Source organism: Podarcis vaucheri (assembly GCF_965113315.1).
Source record: "Podarcis vaucheri genome assembly, chromosome: 11".
Lineage (NCBI taxonomy): Eukaryota > Metazoa > Chordata > Lepidosauria > Squamata > Lacertidae > Podarcis > Podarcis vaucheri.
The window spans coordinates 18,436,860-18,455,235 of NC_138749.1; the positions used below are offsets into that span (position 1 = coordinate 18,436,860).

Sequence of the window (18,376 nt, forward strand, 5' to 3'; positions counted from 1 at the left end):
TCAGACTCAGAATCAGAACCTTCATCAGTGGGTGTGGGTTGTTGTTGCTTATCCTCAGTCTCATCACTGTCATCAGGATAACATTGAAAAATTCCCACGTTCTCCCCCCACTTGGCATTGTACTCAACACTTCTTGTGAGCCTAATTGTCTTAGAGTCAGTCATCATTATTCTGTAAGAACCTTTCTGATAACCTAGAAAGATACCATGCAATCCACGTTTGCCTAATTTGGAGCTTTGTGGTGAGTGAATCCACATATCAGAACCAAAAATTCTCATGTGTTTGATGTATGGTTTCTTACCAAACATCTTCTCATACGGGGTACAACCAATCGCTGAAGATAACCTGCGATTGTAACTGTAAACAAAACATGAGAGAGCTTCGGCCCAATAACTCTCTGGAAGATTGGCATCATGCAGCAAGGTTTTTAACCCTTGAAGCAATGTTTGATTTGCCCTTTCGCAAAGCCCATTCTGCCATGGCGAGCGAGGACTGGACAAATTGTGTTGAATTCCTTTCTCAGTCAGAAAAGCTTCAAACTGCTGAGAAGTGAATTCTCCCCCGCGATCTGTGAAAAGAATTTTTATCTTCTTCCCATGCACATTATCCAACCAAGCACAGAATTCCTTGAACCTTGGAAAAGCCTCTGATTTTTGCTTGAGATTGTACACATAAATATATCTAGAAAATGCATCAATGAGAACCATGAAGAACCTATTGCCACCTAAAGAGGGCGATAGTGGACCAACTAAATCAGCATGAACAACCTGGTATGGTTCTGTAGCTTTCCTACTAGACACCTTACCTTTCGCAGCCATTTTCACCTTGTTTGCTGCGCATGCCTTGCACTTCATGTGGTACCTGCAGGGTTTAATAGTCATACCTTCAACCAAGGTAGGCATTTTAGAAACCGCCTCAAAATGCAAATGACCAAATTTCCTGTGAAAATCATGAATACATCCTGCATGCAAACTTTTGTTAGAACCTGCAATGCAACAAGTATCATCCTGCACAACATCATCATAATACAAAACAAACAAGCGATCAACACATTCAGCATGCAATACATAATCGTCTTTCTTTGTGATGGTGCATTTCTTGTTCTTGAAGGAAACGTCAATGTTCCGTTCATTCAGCTGCATCACACTTAGAAGATTGTGTGTGGCATCTGGAACATAAAGTACATCATGTATCTCTAAGTCCAAACTGTGAAGTACAACAGTTCCGTAGCCTTGACTGGGGATCGTGTGGTCATCCGCCTGGTGAATCGCACCTTCCTGCGGTGTAAAAGACACGAACAGTCTCTTATCGTTGCACATGTGGTGGGTAGCTGCTGAATCAACAACGAAGAAAGATCTAGACGTCTTCTGGACCTTTGCAACCTTTGGAGTGAAGCGTGAGACCATTGCCTTGTGCTGCGTTGTCCTGGAGACCGGACCTTTGCCTTTGCTTTGGCGTTTTCCACTTGATGAGCTTCCGCTGCGCTGCTCTGTCTTGGCCCTGGGATATCTGCATTCCCTCTTCATATGGCCTAGACGTCCACACGAGTAGCATTTCACTGCCTTCAAAGCTTTGGCGCCCTCTGGTGGTTCCACTGCACTCTGGGATGACGTCTGTGAAGACTCCCCCTTACCCATGCAGCTAGCACCCCGGCGATCTGCTTCATTCTGGATCACGGCAGTAACAAAGGCTACTGTGAGCTGAGCAGTTGGTTGAACAGCAATCTGAGTGGCAACGGACTCCCAACTTGGTCCCAAAGAATGTAGTATCATGAAGGAATACACAGCCTCTGGAAAGTTGAGTCCTCTCTGTTGCAGCTCATGTCTCAGATTCTGCATCTCCATCAGGTGTTTACGCACATCTCCACCTTCAGCAAGAGCCATATCATGCAGCTTGGCATAGTAGTACATTGAGGAACCAGCCTCTGTCCTCAAGTGAGCCTGTCTTAAAGTGTCCCAAATTTCTCTGGCTGTGGTCTTTCCACGCAACAGACAGAGCTCTTCTGGGGATACTATCAACGTAAGCGTTCCCCGTGCTTTGGAATCCTTAGCATTCCATTCAGCTGTAACTGGAGCTGGGGGGTTGTCTGTAATAACATTAAACAGACCTTCTTTCCGCAGAACTGCCTCTGCATATAGCACCCACTCTGTGTAGTTATTCTTATTGAGCTTAGGAATCCCAAAAGCATCAACCAGCTTTGCATTAGCCATTTTCTGCTGCGTCACAGTCCTGCAGCTTCAGCCAAAAGCACTTGTAAAAGTACTTTCGATTTCCCAGCCATCCAAGCCTGTGAGCTTGTGCCTTTAGAGCCTTGCCTGTAACACGGCAAAACGGCTTTAAAAGTTCAAAGTCCAGCCATAAAACCATAAACTAGGAAACTGGCAGGCTTCCAGGCTGCTCCGGGCAGCATGAGCACATACCTTTATCAATCAAACTTGACGCGCAGAGCAGATAACGCCGATCCGTTCCTCTGTTCCTCTGCCGGCATTCCTCAGTTTGATTTACGTCTTTCTGGGCCCGGAACCAAAATGTTGATATAGCAGAGTCCTTTTGCACAACGGAATGATGAATAGTACGTGCCACATGCTTTAAGTTGCTTTATTTACAGTTCATTGTAGAGAAATTACAAACTAGCATCTTGCCTCTGCGGGAGCAGAGAAGCAACCGTCCTTCTCCTCGGACTAACGAACAAGAGAACAGAGAGAAACAGGAAACTAGTGTACGTCACATCCAGCTTCCCATTCCCGTGGGAAAACCCAACAGTACTCTGACTGTGGAATGTAAACATTGTCTTGTGACAAGCACTTTGCTGCACAGTGAAGAGAGCAGAAACCAACAATAAGAACATTGAAAACCTGAATATGCTATGACAGTAAGGTATTTTCCTCCTGTGCTGAGCAGTGGGGGTTAGTTACCATATTGTCTCCCGCATACCACTGGGCATGCTGGCTGAGGCTGATGGGAGCTGGAGTCCAACAAGACATGGAGAGCTACAGGTTCCCCATCCCTGTACTACAAGTGGGAATGAGCCTCATGCGTCTCCCCCAGAAGAGGGATTCTGGCAGAGTTTACTTGACTGATGGTGCTCATTTCCATCAGAAAAACTTTAATTAGGTTTTCAAGGGCATAACTGCACTAGATGCAGCAAATGCATCATTGGAGCGCTCAGTATTTCTTCCTTTTTTTGGTTAAAAGCAACCACAGAGGACCTGTGATTCTGTTTGGAGCAGCAGCCCTGGGGGAGTGGGTTAACCCTTTACCTATCAAGGCAAATACAGTGGTACCTCGGTTTAAGAACAGCCTTGTCGACGAACTATTAAGTTTACGAAGTCCGCAAAACTGGAATCCAAACAGTGGAAGTGCGTCTCGGTTTTAGAACGGATTCGGTTTCAGAATGGACTTCAGGAATGGATTAAGTTCGTAAACCGAGGTACCACTGTAACTGCCTTCAAAGGGAGAAAAGACTGCTTTCAAAGACTGAGAAAATTAAATGGGAAAATTAAACCCTCTCCTCCACAAGCATGTTCTCAGCAGAAAACAACATGATGTGTGATGGGGAGTCCATTCGCTCTTAATCATAACATGAAATACAAATACAAGATTTGCTCAAAAGTTTTTTTCTAAGGTCTTCACAGAAGGCAAAGACTAAATATTAACTTCTTAGCTATCTTTGAAAAACAAATGACAATAAAAGAGGGTACGTAAGTGAAAAACGTGGTTCATCAACATTTCTTTGCCAATAAAAATCAACATGAACTTTATGTCCATATTAACTGGGGGGGGGGGAGCAGTCTCATACTATAGATATATATGAATTCCAAATCAGTAAAATAAAGTTTCTTTTCTAAAGGAAGATACAATGTACACATATAAAAAATCAACATGGACAGACTGATGACACACCTGCTACAGACGCAGAAGCAGGAGTGATTGGTTGATTTTTACCAGATTCAAAAACGATTTCTTCTGAGATGGTCTGCATATCCTCAAAAGGTTTAACAACTTGATTGATAAAATAAAGAAAAGTCAAGATGAATCAATAGCAGGAATGCACATTCTATTCTTTATTAAAATACAGGGATTTCTGAGAGTATTTTGAATAATTTGGCCTTAGGAGAGCAAGTGAATTACCTGGAGATTAATTTAAGATAAAAAGAAATTAAAGATAAATTTAAAGGTACCTGGTTGGATCCAGAGGAGTCCCTTCACGGACTGTCAGTTCAACAGATCTGCCTACTCATTTGCCAATTCTTCCTCCACCCTACACAGGGTTGGCTAACCTGTAGGGCATGTTTGGCTTCCCAAGCAGTTTTTGGTGTTCCTCAATTTATTTTATTAAAAGGCAATGCTGAGAAACTTTTCAAAAATTATTTTTCGCCAGCAGGGGGCGCTGTTGAACACCACACCTAATAATAGGTTGAACCCCCATCCTCAGATCTCATAAGCAAGGAGGCGACATTATAGCGCTACATTTTATTTTTCCAAAGGGCCCTTCTCTCTCTGGTATGGTGCCCTTATTAGAATGTTTCAGAGATTCTTGGAAAACAGGAAGAAACTTGGCTGCTGTGACAACAGGATGCTGGACTAGATGTGGTCTGATCCAGCAGGTTAGTCTTGCATTCCTGAGTTCCTCTTTCCTCTCCTTCTAACAATGGCACCACAGATTTGTGCATGCACTGACATCTGGTCCAAACACTCAATGTGGCCAATCTTCAAAAAAGGTTAGTCCCCTGCAGCACCTCCCACACTATTCTCCAACACCCAGAGCAAATTTTTAGTCATCCCAGGAGACTTCAGGAAAAGTGGAACCCACCCAGAATGAACACATTTGAAAAACAAACAAACAAACAGTTCATAGAAACAGACTGAAAGGAAGCACACCTGTTACAGACGCAGAAGCAGCGGTGATTGTTTGATTTTTATCAGGTTCAGAAACTATTTCATCTGAGACCGTTTGTACATCTTGATGTGATTTATTAACTTGATTGGTAAGAAAAAAGTAAAATCAAGATCAATCAACAGAAAGGCAAAACAAAACATTCTGTTACTTATTGAAGGAGGGTTATTTCTGGTGGAAGGACTTGGTCTGAAGAGGACAAATTTCATACACAATGCTTAACACTGCAGAAATTATTGATTGCTATTTCTTTCACAGTTCTTAGGCTGTAATCCTAAATACACCCAGAACTCACACTGAACTCAATGTGACTTAGTTATGAGTAGACATGCAAAGGATTGTGCTGCTAGGAGATAATCCAATATAAATTAACTTAGAGGAAAGGAATTTAGCTGCAAAAGCTAAAAAACCAACAACAACATAACAATTTCCTGCAGGTTATTTTACCAGGATCTGTATTTGTAGAGGCATCTTGAAGATCTGAAATTCTTTTTCTTACAGAAGCTAAGTAATGTAGTCCTGCTGAAGAAATAACTGCCTCTGGGTCTAAGAGGGAGGAATACATAATTACTATCCACATCAAAATTAGTAGGGGAAGAAAACTATTTCAATAGTTTTTGCTAATTTCATTGTCTCAGCTGTACAATTAAAAATGAAGAAAACCTAAAATTATATTTAATAAAGATTAGAGAAACATTTTTGCATATGTAGGTACGTTAGGTGAATCCTGCTCTTATATCCTGCTCTTATATCCATTATAAATATAATCACAATTCTACAGATAGGAAACTGATGCCAGAAAATAGTGATTTATTTCAAAATGAATCCACAAAAGCAGTGAATGCATGTAAAGTTATGACTGACAATTCATTCCACAAGTTCTTTGTATCTACTAGATCATGCTAAATATCACTGTCGTTCAAGATAAATACCACGGATTGTGTTCCATCTTCTATTCAGAGCAGACCAATAGAAATTAACGGGTATGACTAAATACATTCATTTCAGTGGATCTACTCCAAGTAGGACTTAGTTGGATACAACCTCATATTTCAATAGAATGGACAGGTCATAACTGGATCTTCCATTTTTAACAGTTTTGTTGAAATACTCACTCAGTAAGGACCCACCATCATTGAGGTCATAGCTGAATTCTGTTTGATTATCCTGGCAGAAGAATAAATATGATTAAATTCATATAGGTTCAACTTCTGCTAACATATTTCAAGATACTAATATTATTTCAATACAGGATGTTTAAATAAGAAACAGATAAGTGTGCAACTCCTTTTAATTAAGAGATCATACATGGTTTTCTATAACTTTCTTACAAATTATTATTTTAAATTTGATTTGCTTCTGTGATTCCCATCATCGCTTTAAAATATACCTAGGAAGCATGTGAGGGAGGGAAATTAAATAGGTTTTGTTCTGATTAGTCCATCCTGTCTGGAAGATCTACTAGATACACAACTGAAAAATTATGTATGTTAACATTGCTTACTTCATAGAATAAGTCTTATAATCGTTCTGCCAGAGTATAATAATAATAATTTTATTATTTATACCCTGACCATCTGGCTGGGTTTCCCAGCTGAGCCTTCCCTTTTTCTTTCTCCAGAGTTAACTTTAACAAGTCAGCATCCAAGTTTGTCTTTGCCTCCTACTCAGAATAGGCAGGAACATGTGGGGCTACCTTTGAAGGTGACTCAGAAACTACAACTAATCCAGAATGCGGCAGCTGGACTGGTGACTGGGAGTGGCTGCCGAGACCACATAACACCGGTCCTGAAAGACCTACATTGGCTCCCAGTATGTTTCCAAGCACAATTCAAAGTGTTGGTGCTGACCTTTAAAGCCCTAAACGGCCTCGGTCCAGTACACCTGAAGGAGCGTCTCCACCCCCATCGTTCAGCCCGGACACCGAGGTCCAGCTCCGAGGGCCTTCTGGCAGTTCCCTCCCTGCGAGAATTAAGGTTACAGGGAACCAGGCATAGGACCTTCTTGGTAGTGGCACCTGCCCTGTGGAACGCCCTCCCATCAGATGTCAAGGAAATAAACAACTATCTGACTTTTAGAAGACATCTGAAGGCAGCCCTGCTTAGGGAAGTTTTTAATGTTTGATTGTGTTTTTAATATTCTGTTGGGAGCTGCCCAGAGTGGCTGGGGAAACCCAGCCAGATAGGCAGGGTATAAATAATAATAATTATTATTATTATTATTATTATTATTATTATTATTAATTTCTTTGCTCTGGAAGCGCTACCCTTGGTTCCTTTTCTGCCCTGCCCAGGATCAGACCTATTATCATATCAGTGTCATTTCTGCTCAGCATTTAGATGCTCTTTTCTCACTATGAGACTCTATACTAAATCTGTATAGTTTTTTGTGTTGTTGTTGTTAACCTTTTCACTGGCTGCACCTATCTCTTGTTCTCCCTTCCTCTGCTCCAGAGCTGTTATTGGCATGACAATGTCACACGAAACCTAAGGAAAAGAAATGCAGACATGTTCACATGGGTGGTAGCTTAAAGGTAAAGGTACCCCTGCCCGTACGGGCCAGTCTTGACAGACTCTGGGGTTGTGCGCCCATCTCACTCAAGAGGCCAGGGGCCAGCGCTGTCCAGAGACACTTCCGGGTCACGTGGCCAGCGTGACATCGCTGCTCTGGCGAGCCTGCACCAGCGCAGCACACGGAAACGCCGTTTACCTTCCCGCTATAAAGCGGTACCTATTTATCTACTTGCACCCGGGGGTGCTTTCGAACTGCTAGGTTGGCAGGCGCTGGGACCGAACAACGGGAGCGCACCCCGCCGCAGGGATTCGAACCGCCGACCTTTCGATCGGCAAGTCCTAGGCGCTGAGGCTTTTACCCACAGCGCCACCCGCGTCCCACCGGGGTGGTAGCTTAGGTAGACCTATTTACTGAGCAATTGTGCTGATTTGTTAGCAGGGAGGTTATATGACAATAAGCTTTGGACTTGATTTCCTCACAGGGTCTTCAAGTTAGTAATTCATTCAGCCCACACTTTTCAGTGAATTTTCTCGTTACTTCCCTAACCACAAAAAGTCTTTCCTGTAGCACCTTAAAGACCAACTAAGTTAGTTCTTGGTATAAGCTTTCGTGTGCATGCACACTTCTTCAGATACACATCTGAAGATGTGTATCTTAAGAAGTGTGCATGCACACGAAAGCTTATACCAAGAACTAACTTAGTTGGTCTTTAAGGTGCTACAGGAAGGAATTTTTTTATTTTGACTATGGCAGACCAACACGGCTACCCATCTGTCACAAAAAGTCTGTTGCCTTTTCATAGTGGATTTGTTGCACTAGGGCAAAAGAGCACTTCAATTCTGCAAATCTAAATCTCCCACTATGTGTTTGAATCCCCCTTGCTGAATACCAACAGCTTGGAAGTGCTCATTAAAGCAAATAATACAGTCAACAATATAATTACGAGTCAGAATTGCTGTATCACTGTACCTTTGCTTGCTCTACAATATCAGCTGAAACAATGGAGCCATCTTGTTGAAAAGTCACAGTTGCTTTCTTCCTTTCTTGCTTCTCTTTGATCTGTTTCTTGACACGCCTCCTCTGCCTATTTTTACATTAGCATTTTAACAACATTCTGATAATTCTCTCCTTGTATTTAGGCAAATTGCAAAGTCCATCAACTGAGCAACCTAGGGATGGCACTAGTGTCAAGGGACTCGCAGAAAATACAAATACCACCTGGCAAGCCTCTTTATATGTCCAGGTGTTCCCTGAGAATGGACTCATCTGAAAACAGCAGCAGGCAGCTGGGAAGTGGCTGTTTTATTTACTTTTACTGCTTAATACCACAGTACAACAGAGATACAGGAGAGATACAAAAGGAGGTTCCCATAGGGTTGCAGAGTGCAGTGTCCCAGGGAATTGTGGGAGATTTTTGAAAGATGGTTTCCCAAATCCAACGGACTGGTGTGAGGAGGGCCAAGGCATGTGCCTGTGCTGGTAGATCCTGCTGGGATGCTGGGGCCCTGGCAGTTGCCTGAGGGTACCAAATTGTTGGGGCAGGGTACTACACATGACAACATGAGCGTGAGAAGACCTCCACTTCATTCAAGACCAGAACAAATAATTAATTTTGTGTCTCAAGAGCATGTTTAAAAGAAGGAAGCAAAAATGGGCAAGTTATACACACTCAAATGACCATGACACTGGACCACAAGACCCTGCCTGCCTCTCCACGTGGTATTTCGCACAGTGAATTATGCCTATGGAGGTTTCAGTATTTGATAGAATTACCGTGAGTAGTTCCTCTCCAGGCTCATTAGGGATCAGAGGCAACTCCCACACTTCTTAAAAGAAGCAGGGAACTTGTGGGGCTAAAGCCGTCTTCTTTAAAACAAAACATGTAAAATAACAAAAGAAACAAGAATGGTTTCAGCTTGGTGGGCTGAAAGGAACAAGAGACAGCAAACCAGAGTTTATGAAGTTTCTGTGGATCCTAATCCAGACTAAAGTCAGCTTGCTATCTTGCCTCTGATTTGGCAGAAGAAACCACTGTTTCTGAACCAGTACAACTAGAAGGGATAAATTATATTTGTTTTGTAATTTATTATCAGCCCATAGTTACTTAGTTTTCTTACATTAAGTTCACCCAAACTGATATGATCACATTTAGATAGATTGGTATGATCAGTACTATTTGTTCTTACCTTTTTTTATTATTCATATCTTGTCTCACTTCACGCGGTTTAAAGTTAGCTTTTAGTAACTGAATCTTTTCAGGATGGTCTTTAACCCCAATGTGGGGGACTTGGACAACCTGGCGGCTTTGCTCAAATGCAATGAGAGTTTGAAGTGGGATGAGTTTTGGTGTTTGAAACTGTTTAGGAAAGAAAGCAGGATTTGATAATTATGTGAATAATGTATTTTTCCCAAATTGGATGATGACTTTGAAAAGCAAAAGAGGTCAGACTCTGATAATACTGAAAGACATTCAAATCACACTAATGTAAATGGAAACAACAATCAAAGGAAGCAGTAATGTTTATTAAGATGTACTTAATTCTTATGCACATCTTTTAAAGCAGAGATGGAGATCTGTGCCCCTCCAGGTGTTGCTGGATTCCAGCTCTCATCAGCCACAGCCATCATGGTCACTGCTCAAGGATAATGGGAGTCAAAGTCAGCGACATCTGGAGGGCCACCAATTCCCCATCCCTGTTTTAAAGGAAAGGTTAAATTATTTAATTAAAATATTTGTTATTTCTTAAGTCGATATCCTCCAAAGGATGCCCAGCAGCAAACAGTTCAGTAATAAAAATACAAATGAAAATAAAAAAACATAACATCTAAAAACAACAAAACATATAAAACATCTGAAGCAAATTTCAGAGTGGATATAACCAAATCATGTGTCTAGACAGGCTGACCGAAACAGAAAAACTTTCAAAAGATATCTTTATGCATGCTTATATAGACTCAATTACCTTGGTGAGTGGAGGTAAATTAGTGTAAAGCAATGGCATTCCTGTCTGCGAAAAGGGGTCTATGGAATCAAAGTTCTTTTCTGAAAGTTTCGCAGGTGGCATAGCAGATGGATGCTTGTATTGCGAGTAGGGCTTCAGATAAAGCAAAGGAATCTGTGCAAAATTTTGGTAAGTTTTATGCAAGGGAATCCCATTGTCAACCAGTGGCTTCTCCGCCTTTAAATGTGCATGAAGGTGTTGTGAAGGCGCCATATTTTCTTTTTTCTCATATTCATCCAAATTAACATGGTTGGAACGACCCTTATTTACAGCTTCTGACCAATGGCCTGCCTGATCATAGTTGTTCAAATTTAGGTGTTCTGTTGTTCCTTTGTACTCTGGCATCTGTACACCTTGAGGACTCTTCACCAGAGGAGGAGGTACACCCCAGGCTTCTCTTTGTTTTGGGAATGGTCCATTGAAAACTTTTGGGGTTTTTATTGGGCAGATATTGAGCGGCTGGAACTGAAAGTCAGGTTTAAGTTTAAGCAAAGGAAGCCCACTTGCATTATTTAAGGGTTTTGAAACTGGAATAAGCTTAGGTATCTTCTCAGCATTTAGGGAAACTGATAATAAAGGTAATGGTCTGGCTGGAACCTGATGAAGCAAGTTTTGAAATTGTGGAATCTGGCTTGTTCCATTGGTCTGGCCCTCTGGTAAGCTTGAAGAATCACTGATGTGCAGTGGATTCTAAAGGAGAGAAAAATATACTGTCACAAGGTGAACAGACATTGACTTAATGTAATAGATGAGACCCTAAATGAATTATAAATTTACATTTAAAAGTGCAACTCTCTACTTACTGAAGTATCTCCATTATGACTTTGATAATGCAAGCTGTTTTTCTCCTGGGAATTGGTGTTTTTCTTAGTGACATCACTACTGTTTTCTAGAGTTGTCATCTCTTTTACTGGTAAGTCATAGGTTACAAGTTTTGGAGGAATCCTATTGACATCAGTGCCGCCAGTGTTTGAAGCCTGGTTTCTTCCCAACTGAAAGGACTGTGACTGCTGCATCTGCTGTGACATATTTGGCAAGTTGGCAAATGATGATCCTACTACTTGCATGAGGCTCATAAAGTTGATCTGCTGCAGCTAGAATATAAACCGAAATCATGACTAAAAAAACCCACGACTTCATAATATTCTTATTCTACTGCACTGACTCAGCAAAGTGAGGTTATCTAGGAATGCAAAAGTGTCTATATTTTAGTGAAATAATACTAGCTGAATAATACCAAGCATTCTGCTCAGGAACATCATATTTCACAAGCACAGTTTTGTCCTGCGCAATTATTGCAAGTACTTTATTGTAGATGCAGAATTTTCACCAATATATAATAAATGAAACAGTACACAGTCTTGCTCAACGGATCATCTCAAGTCACATCAGACTCCCACACTGCTCAGAAACGCCTCCTTCATGTGCATAGTTAAACCTCAGTTGTCAAACGCAATCCGTTCCGGATGCCCGTTCAGCTTCCAAAACATTCAACAACTGAGGCGCCACTTCCGATTGGTTGCAAGAGCTTCTTGCACTCAAGCGGAAGCCCCATCGGATGTTCAGCTTCTGAAAAACGTTCGAAAACCAGAGCATTTACTTCCGGGCTTTTGGCGTTCAGGAGCCGAAACATTCCAAAACCTCAGGAGCCGAGGTTTGACTGTACTTAAAGTGTGGAGTGTACCCATTCGCCCCACTCCCAAGTGGGCTGCCACCAGCTCTAACCCAACCTCTTAACATTCAGCAGAGCATTGGAAAGAAGTTCCTATGTGCATAAAGCTGAAAGTGCCTACAGGGAACCCTGATCCCATAGGATTCATGCAAAAAAGCACAGGCAAGTATTGCAAGGACAGTAGCCACAGTCCCCCTCCCTGCATCAAACAAATATGTGGGGAGGCGAATATTTGAACCCCCATCTGTGTCTGTCCCAGAAGCTGCCTGAGTACCATATGTAACCCCCTTTGAGGAACAACATGATGAATTAGTGAAATGTACACAAACAAACAAGGAACTTCTTCTGCTATAAGTGTTTCAGACATGTCTCCCAGAAAAATTCTAGCAGGCTCTGGAGCACTTTTTCATAATGAATATTTTTTACCTGAACCAATTTAAACATTTCATCTTGCATCATTTGCCTAACAGCATCTGAAACGTTTGGTGGTTGTTCCGTCGGTAAAGTAGTGTTAACTTCTTCGTTCTTTGGAACAAGAGGACTACTTGGAAGAACACTTGACACTGCAGTGAAAGAAGCCTGTTCATCTGAGACCGCAAGCTGTACGCTGCAAAAGCAGAGGGGAAATATACCTGAGACAAACTAACTTGTAAAATACCTAGATTCTGATCACTTCACATAAATACTCCTAATCTGATATAGTGTTTGCCCCCAAATCTTTCTACTGCTGGAGACAGTAACTATGGCCATTTATAGGAATATAAAGATGTGGCTAAGAGTTTTGTTTTGTCTGACAGCTTGTCATTTGCATACTTAACACAGTAGACTAGAAAATATTTTTAGTGATTTTTCTCATTAACAATTAGAAATGTGCTTATAAATATACAATACCATGCTGTCTTTTATAGGCTCAAAATGGCCAATAGCTTTTTCTTTAAAGCATATTATCTACAAAATTGCTACTTTAATCAACCACTGTGAAAAAGAAAAAGTAGGCTGTACTTAAGATACTTGATCCTTAATGCTGGTAAGACATGAGATGTTAAATGAATATTGACACAAGGAAATGGAGTTCAATTTGGAATTTAGTATTAGTAGTACTTCTAGAATACCTAGCAGTTCCTTAAACATCTACCAACCTAAAATCAAGCAGATAGTTCCTGTTTAGAATGTGTGGACTGGTAGACTCAATCCCCTGCCTTGAGTGCCACTGACATTGAAAAGCAGGTTATCTGACTGAACCCTTATGAATCCAGGCTCAAAAGTAAACTGAACTGCTCAGCCATTACCTGTATGCAGTATCAGACAATGGGTTGCAAAACTTATGAAGCAGCCAACGTATCTTTAATTATAACTTCAACTTTTCACATGAAATGGCCAAAAGTGTTATTAGAGATTAAGGTGACAGATGACCTTATGCTATGCCTAATATTTAAAAAGAGCTTCTTAGTTTCTTTTACCTAGTAGTTTCTGACTTCATTTCAGGGCAAAATGAGTATGGAGTGTTATTGGGAGTTGTCTCGCATTTTGCATGGTAAATACTGTAGAGAGAAAAAATATATCAGGATTTTTTCATCACATTAGGTATCTTGATTTGAATGCATGTCAATTATTTTAAGAGAAGTTATACTTCTTTATTCCTTTGATCCTACTTAAAACACAAGCGGCCAATTCAGAGGGTGCTTGCTGGCCCCACATATTCAAGTGGCGGTGGAATGTCTGAATTATGTCATATACTCATAAAAGCTGGCCTGCTTTGTTGGATCAAATGAAGTAGTTCTGTTCAGACTAGTGCCACTGAATTTCTCCTCCATCTTTTCCCTCTGTGACCTCCCTAATTCTCTTCTAGGTTGCCACCCACTCCACTGCCAAAGCTCTGAAGACAATTTTGGGAGAGACACAGGGAGAGGAAGTTCTGTTGGCAGAGCGGAAGTCCTTGCACAAGCAGAAGGACTGCAACTTTCACCGCAACATCTGAGGAAAAGTGACACAATATGGTGTCCCAGGAAATAGAATTACTGAAAGTTCTAATAAAATCAGAGGAAGCGGAAGAGGAGGGAAGGGAATCTCCACGAGATACAGTTATTTGTACAAATTAACTGGATTTTTTTGGACTGGGGCCGTTGCAAACAAGGAAGTGACCAATGGCCAAGATACCAAAGCAAAAAGGCTTTTGAGCACCCTTCCAATAATTTTTGTGCTAGGTTGTGTTTTCAAAAAAGTTTAGTTTAGATTCATGTAAATCTGCAGGAGTCTGATAAAACTAAACTGCTCTTTTAAGTAGTACATCCTTTTCTTTGATGATGAATTTAATGTCAGGTATCTAAACTTCCCTTAAACTAGAATAGAGTTAAAGCACAATTTTATTTTATTTTAAATTAAGGATATGATTTCTCTCACTTATCCAGCTTGGTAAATTTTTCCTCCAATGTTTCCGTCAATGGATCTTCTTGTGGATATTCAACATCTGATACAGACGGCTGCTGTAATTAAAAAAAAAAAAAGGCTTTTAAGTGCATTTGAGCATGGCAGCATGTAATTGCCTTACAGAAACATCTTATTTAAATCTATACAGTCCAATGGTGACTGCTTGGATCCTTACGGCTTCCACTGATGAGTCCCCAGCACTAGAAATGTGTCTGGTTTTCTTTGTTACTAGTGGTGGGGAAATTCTTAAGACCTGCTTCAAGACCCAGAAGGAGCAGAAAAAGATGGTGGGGGTGGAGTGGGAAAAGGAGGAGCTGCTGAGGTAAAAAATGAGCTTTTTGGTTTTATACGATTAAATGGAAAATATCCAGGTAAAACTCAGGAGAGAGAGAGAGAAAACAGAAGGTAAGATGAAGATCCCAAGGAGGATGTGCTCTGAGCTGACACAGGACACAGACTGAGCCTCAACAGGCAGAAAAAGAGCAAAGACTTTGAAGTTTAGGTATTATTTGTTTGCAAGCTTTAGGGCATGCAATGCAACCTGCTTAGAGACCTCTGGCAACCATAAGAGAATGTGCACGTTCAAGTGAATATATTTTACTCATTGCTGTGGTAACTTGCCTCTTTCTTTCGTTGTACCGATTTAATGCTGACAGAAATGGTAGGGCTCTTTGAAACTGCAAATGGATCTTCATGCTCTTTAAAATAAAAGGCACATAAAGAGAAACTAAATCACTATGGGAACAATCCAGTCTATTGCCATCCCTTCCCAGCTGTAAACACCCCTGCTCCATGCAGATTATCAACGGATTATCCCTTAAAAGTGTGTATATTTCAAGGCCAGTGGGACCTGCTACAAAATATCCTAAGAAGAGTACTCTTCTTAGGCCTGGAGCAGGAACCTGGTAGTACTGTTTTGGCTGCTTGTGGGACAGGGTGTTTCAGGAGTGGGGAAGGAATAAAGAGCACTTCCTATTTTCCTTCCAGCTCTCCCAAGCCTTCCCCTCAAACCTACTGTACAGTGATATACTGGGAGCAGGGGCATATCGTTCTGAAAAAGACACTAACCCCCCACTACCATTTACTAGAAACTGCCAAGGGCTTCCTCTGCCCTTTATTTTCCTTCACTCCACTTCCTTTTAACTGACATATGAACAATATGTGCCTCCAATTGCTCTCAGCCACGTTTTATATTTTCATAATGGTTGCAGGGACCTCCTGAAAGTGCTGTGAGAGCCACTATTTGTAAGCAACTGGCTTAGGCTTTAACTATAGATAAAAAGCATAGCTAGAGGCTGAATATTAGAGTATGAATTCTGGAGAAACAGTAGGCTTTTGTGTTATTCTAGCAGTTTTACTAGTTTAAGCAGATATATAGGTCTTTGTTACAGGAAGGCATTGTATTAAAATTTGTGTAAAATAGCAACGTAATATTATGTATGTGGATATCTGTAGAATTAAAAGGTAAAGGACCCCTGACAGTTCAGTTGCGAACGACTCTGGGGTTGCGGCGCTCATCTCGCTTTACTGGCCGAGGGGGCCGATGTTTGTCCACAGACAGTTTTTCGGGGTCATGTGGCCAGTATGACTAAGCCGCTTCTGGCAAAACCAGAACAGTGCACGGAAACGCCGTTTACCTTCCCGCTGGAGTGGTACCTATTTATCTACTTGCACTTTGACATGCTTTTGAACTGCTAGGTTGACAGGAGCTGGGACAGAGCAACGGAGCTCACCCCGTTGTGGGGATTTGAACCGCCGACCTTTCAATCGGCAAGTCCAAGAAGGCTCAGTGGTTTAGACCACAGCGCCACCTGCATTAAAAAGAAAGAATTATTTTAATTAATTCAAATTTAACTAACCTTCATTTTCAGATGTCACATCTTCATTTGATATGTATCCCCCTATTTCTTCTGTCAGAAGTTTGACACGATTTCCTTCTTCAATCTCCACACCACGTGTCAAAGGATGATCCTTGAAATTAATTTCTTTCTTCTCAGACTGCTTTTCATGTAAGGTCCTATACATGGGAAAAGATTGCAAGAACTGAAGACTTCAGACTGTAGACAGCCTTTCTTAGCATCATGCTCCAGCTCCTGACATTCTAAGCTCTTACATGAGTCTGAACAATTATTACCCTGAAAGACTTTCAAAAGGTTCGCCAAAGGCATGTCCATCTTGGATACCAACTGGAGTCCCAACTGATGGAGAATAGCCTGTATCCACACTGATGTCTTTCTCTAGTTTGGTTCTAATAGCTGAAGTACTTGCATACTGTTTGTGTCGTTTCTAAACACAAAACAAAACAGAACACACATATAATTTCTATGTAAATACATGACTAGCAATAATGTTTCATCACCAGCAATGCCCCACAATCTCTCTCTATATATTAATGCCTTTATCTAGCAATGAAGATCTGCCTGCCTAAGGAGAATGGTGAGCATGCAACCAATTTGGATCCACAGAACTGGATGTGGACTTCTGATATAGATTCCCCTCTGTGGCATTAACAGTGGAGTACAACTTGCTATATGCTACTAGATCTAGATAGAGTTTGAAGTTGATGTCCCTCCCATGCCAAATTTGTTCCTGCGAGCATCTTAAGCGTATCAAACTTGTTCTTTATACAAGGCTTTGCTCTACTTAATTATTATTAAACTTCTCAAATTACATGCAAAGCAATGAGTTCAATGCCAAATTGTTCATATAGTATGGTACAGTGGTGCCTCGCAAGACAAAATTAATCCGTTCCGCGAGTCTCTTCGTCTTGCAGTTTTTTCGTCTTGCGAAGCACGGCTATTCGGCTTAGCGGCTATTAACGGCTTAGCGGTTTTAAGAAAAAGGAAACAAACTCGCAAGACGTTTCGTCTTGCGAAGCAAGCCCATAGGGAAATTCGTGTTGCGGAACGACTCAAAAAACGGAAAGCTCTTTCGTCTTGCGTGTTTTTCGTCTTGCGCGTTTTTCGTCTTGCGAGGTACCACTGTATTTAGATACATTAGAAATATTACATGTCAAAACTTTAATTACATAAATACCATAGCCCTAGTATTTCTCACTCAGGTCTTCAAGGCAGTCAAAGTGCATCACAGAAAGAACTTGTATGTTTATGGAATGTCTGTGATCTCCTAGCAACGGCACTATAGGCAGTTACTTCACATTCTAAACACTCAGCCAGCATAAAAGCATGTTATACAATCAACAACAAAGAAAGTATGACAGCATTTGCTGTAAGCATTTTGAATTATATTTCAACACTGAGGAAGACCTATCTACAGTGCATTCACCTAAAATATGTCTCTCATGAAATATGTGATTATCCACTTTGTCTCCTAAAGATACAGCTGAACATTATAGTATTTTCATGTTCCCTGTTGGTGACGCTGCTTTCCTTTTTTATAAACAATTCTAGAATCCTAGAATTAATAGTTAGTCCAACCTCCTGCAATGCAGGAATCTCAACTACAGCATCCATGAGAGATGACCACACAACCTCTGCTTCAAAACATCCAAGGAAGGAGAGTCCATCACCTTCCGAAGGGGGTCCTGTTCCACTTTCTAATGGCTCTTACTGTCAGAAAGTTCTTTCTGATGTTCAGTCAGCATGTGTTGCCTTGTGCTACTCTCTCAAGATGGAACAGGGCTTAATACATGCAACTGGGAACATACAAGAACACTGTACAGACAGCTTAGCACATCATAATTTTCTACCACTCCTGGGGGGTGGGGAATTGTACCCATATTTCCAACACATCGCAAGAACTGTGTGCACTAGTTGCTCCAAGTGGTTGCCGACTGGACAATTAGAAGTCAGCTCATTGTGGGATCTGGTAGGAGTGTGGATTCTGAAAATGACCCATGTCCGA

General features: G+C 41.2%; 1 protein-coding gene across 7 annotated transcripts in view; it reads right to left on the reverse strand.

The window, feature by feature from the left end:
* CPLANE1 (ciliogenesis and planar polarity effector complex subunit 1) overlaps window positions 1–18,376 on the reverse strand; it is a 58,194-nt gene that overhangs the window by 11,630 nt on the left and 28,188 nt on the right. For 2 of the 7 annotated variants that reach the window (XM_082241721.1, XM_082241716.1), the window contains exons 27-41: window positions 16,647–16,798; window positions 16,372–16,529; window positions 15,134–15,210; window positions 14,486–14,568; window positions 13,546–13,626; window positions 12,512–12,692; window positions 11,217–11,507; window positions 10,375–11,103; window positions 9,598–9,767; window positions 8,381–8,495; window positions 7,303–7,383; window positions 6,013–6,064; window positions 5,345–5,443; window positions 4,882–4,980; window positions 3,904–4,002 (exon numbers count right to left, since the gene is read on the reverse strand). In XM_082241721.1, the coding sequence (XP_082097847.1) occupies window positions 3,904–4,002; window positions 4,882–4,980; window positions 5,345–5,443; window positions 6,013–6,064; window positions 7,303–7,383; window positions 8,381–8,495; window positions 9,598–9,767; window positions 10,375–11,103; window positions 11,217–11,507; window positions 12,512–12,692; window positions 13,546–13,626; window positions 14,486–14,568; window positions 15,134–15,210; window positions 16,372–16,529; window positions 16,647–16,798 (2,467 nt within the window). The remainder of the gene's footprint in view (window positions 1–3,903; window positions 4,003–4,881; window positions 4,981–5,344; window positions 5,444–6,012; window positions 6,065–7,302; window positions 7,384–8,380; window positions 8,496–9,597; window positions 9,768–10,374; window positions 11,104–11,216; window positions 11,508–12,511; window positions 12,693–13,545; window positions 13,627–14,485; window positions 14,569–15,133; window positions 15,211–16,371; window positions 16,530–16,646; window positions 16,799–18,376) is intronic. The other 5 variants (XM_082241717.1, XM_082241718.1, XM_082241720.1 and 2 more) reach the window with 5 other exon arrangements.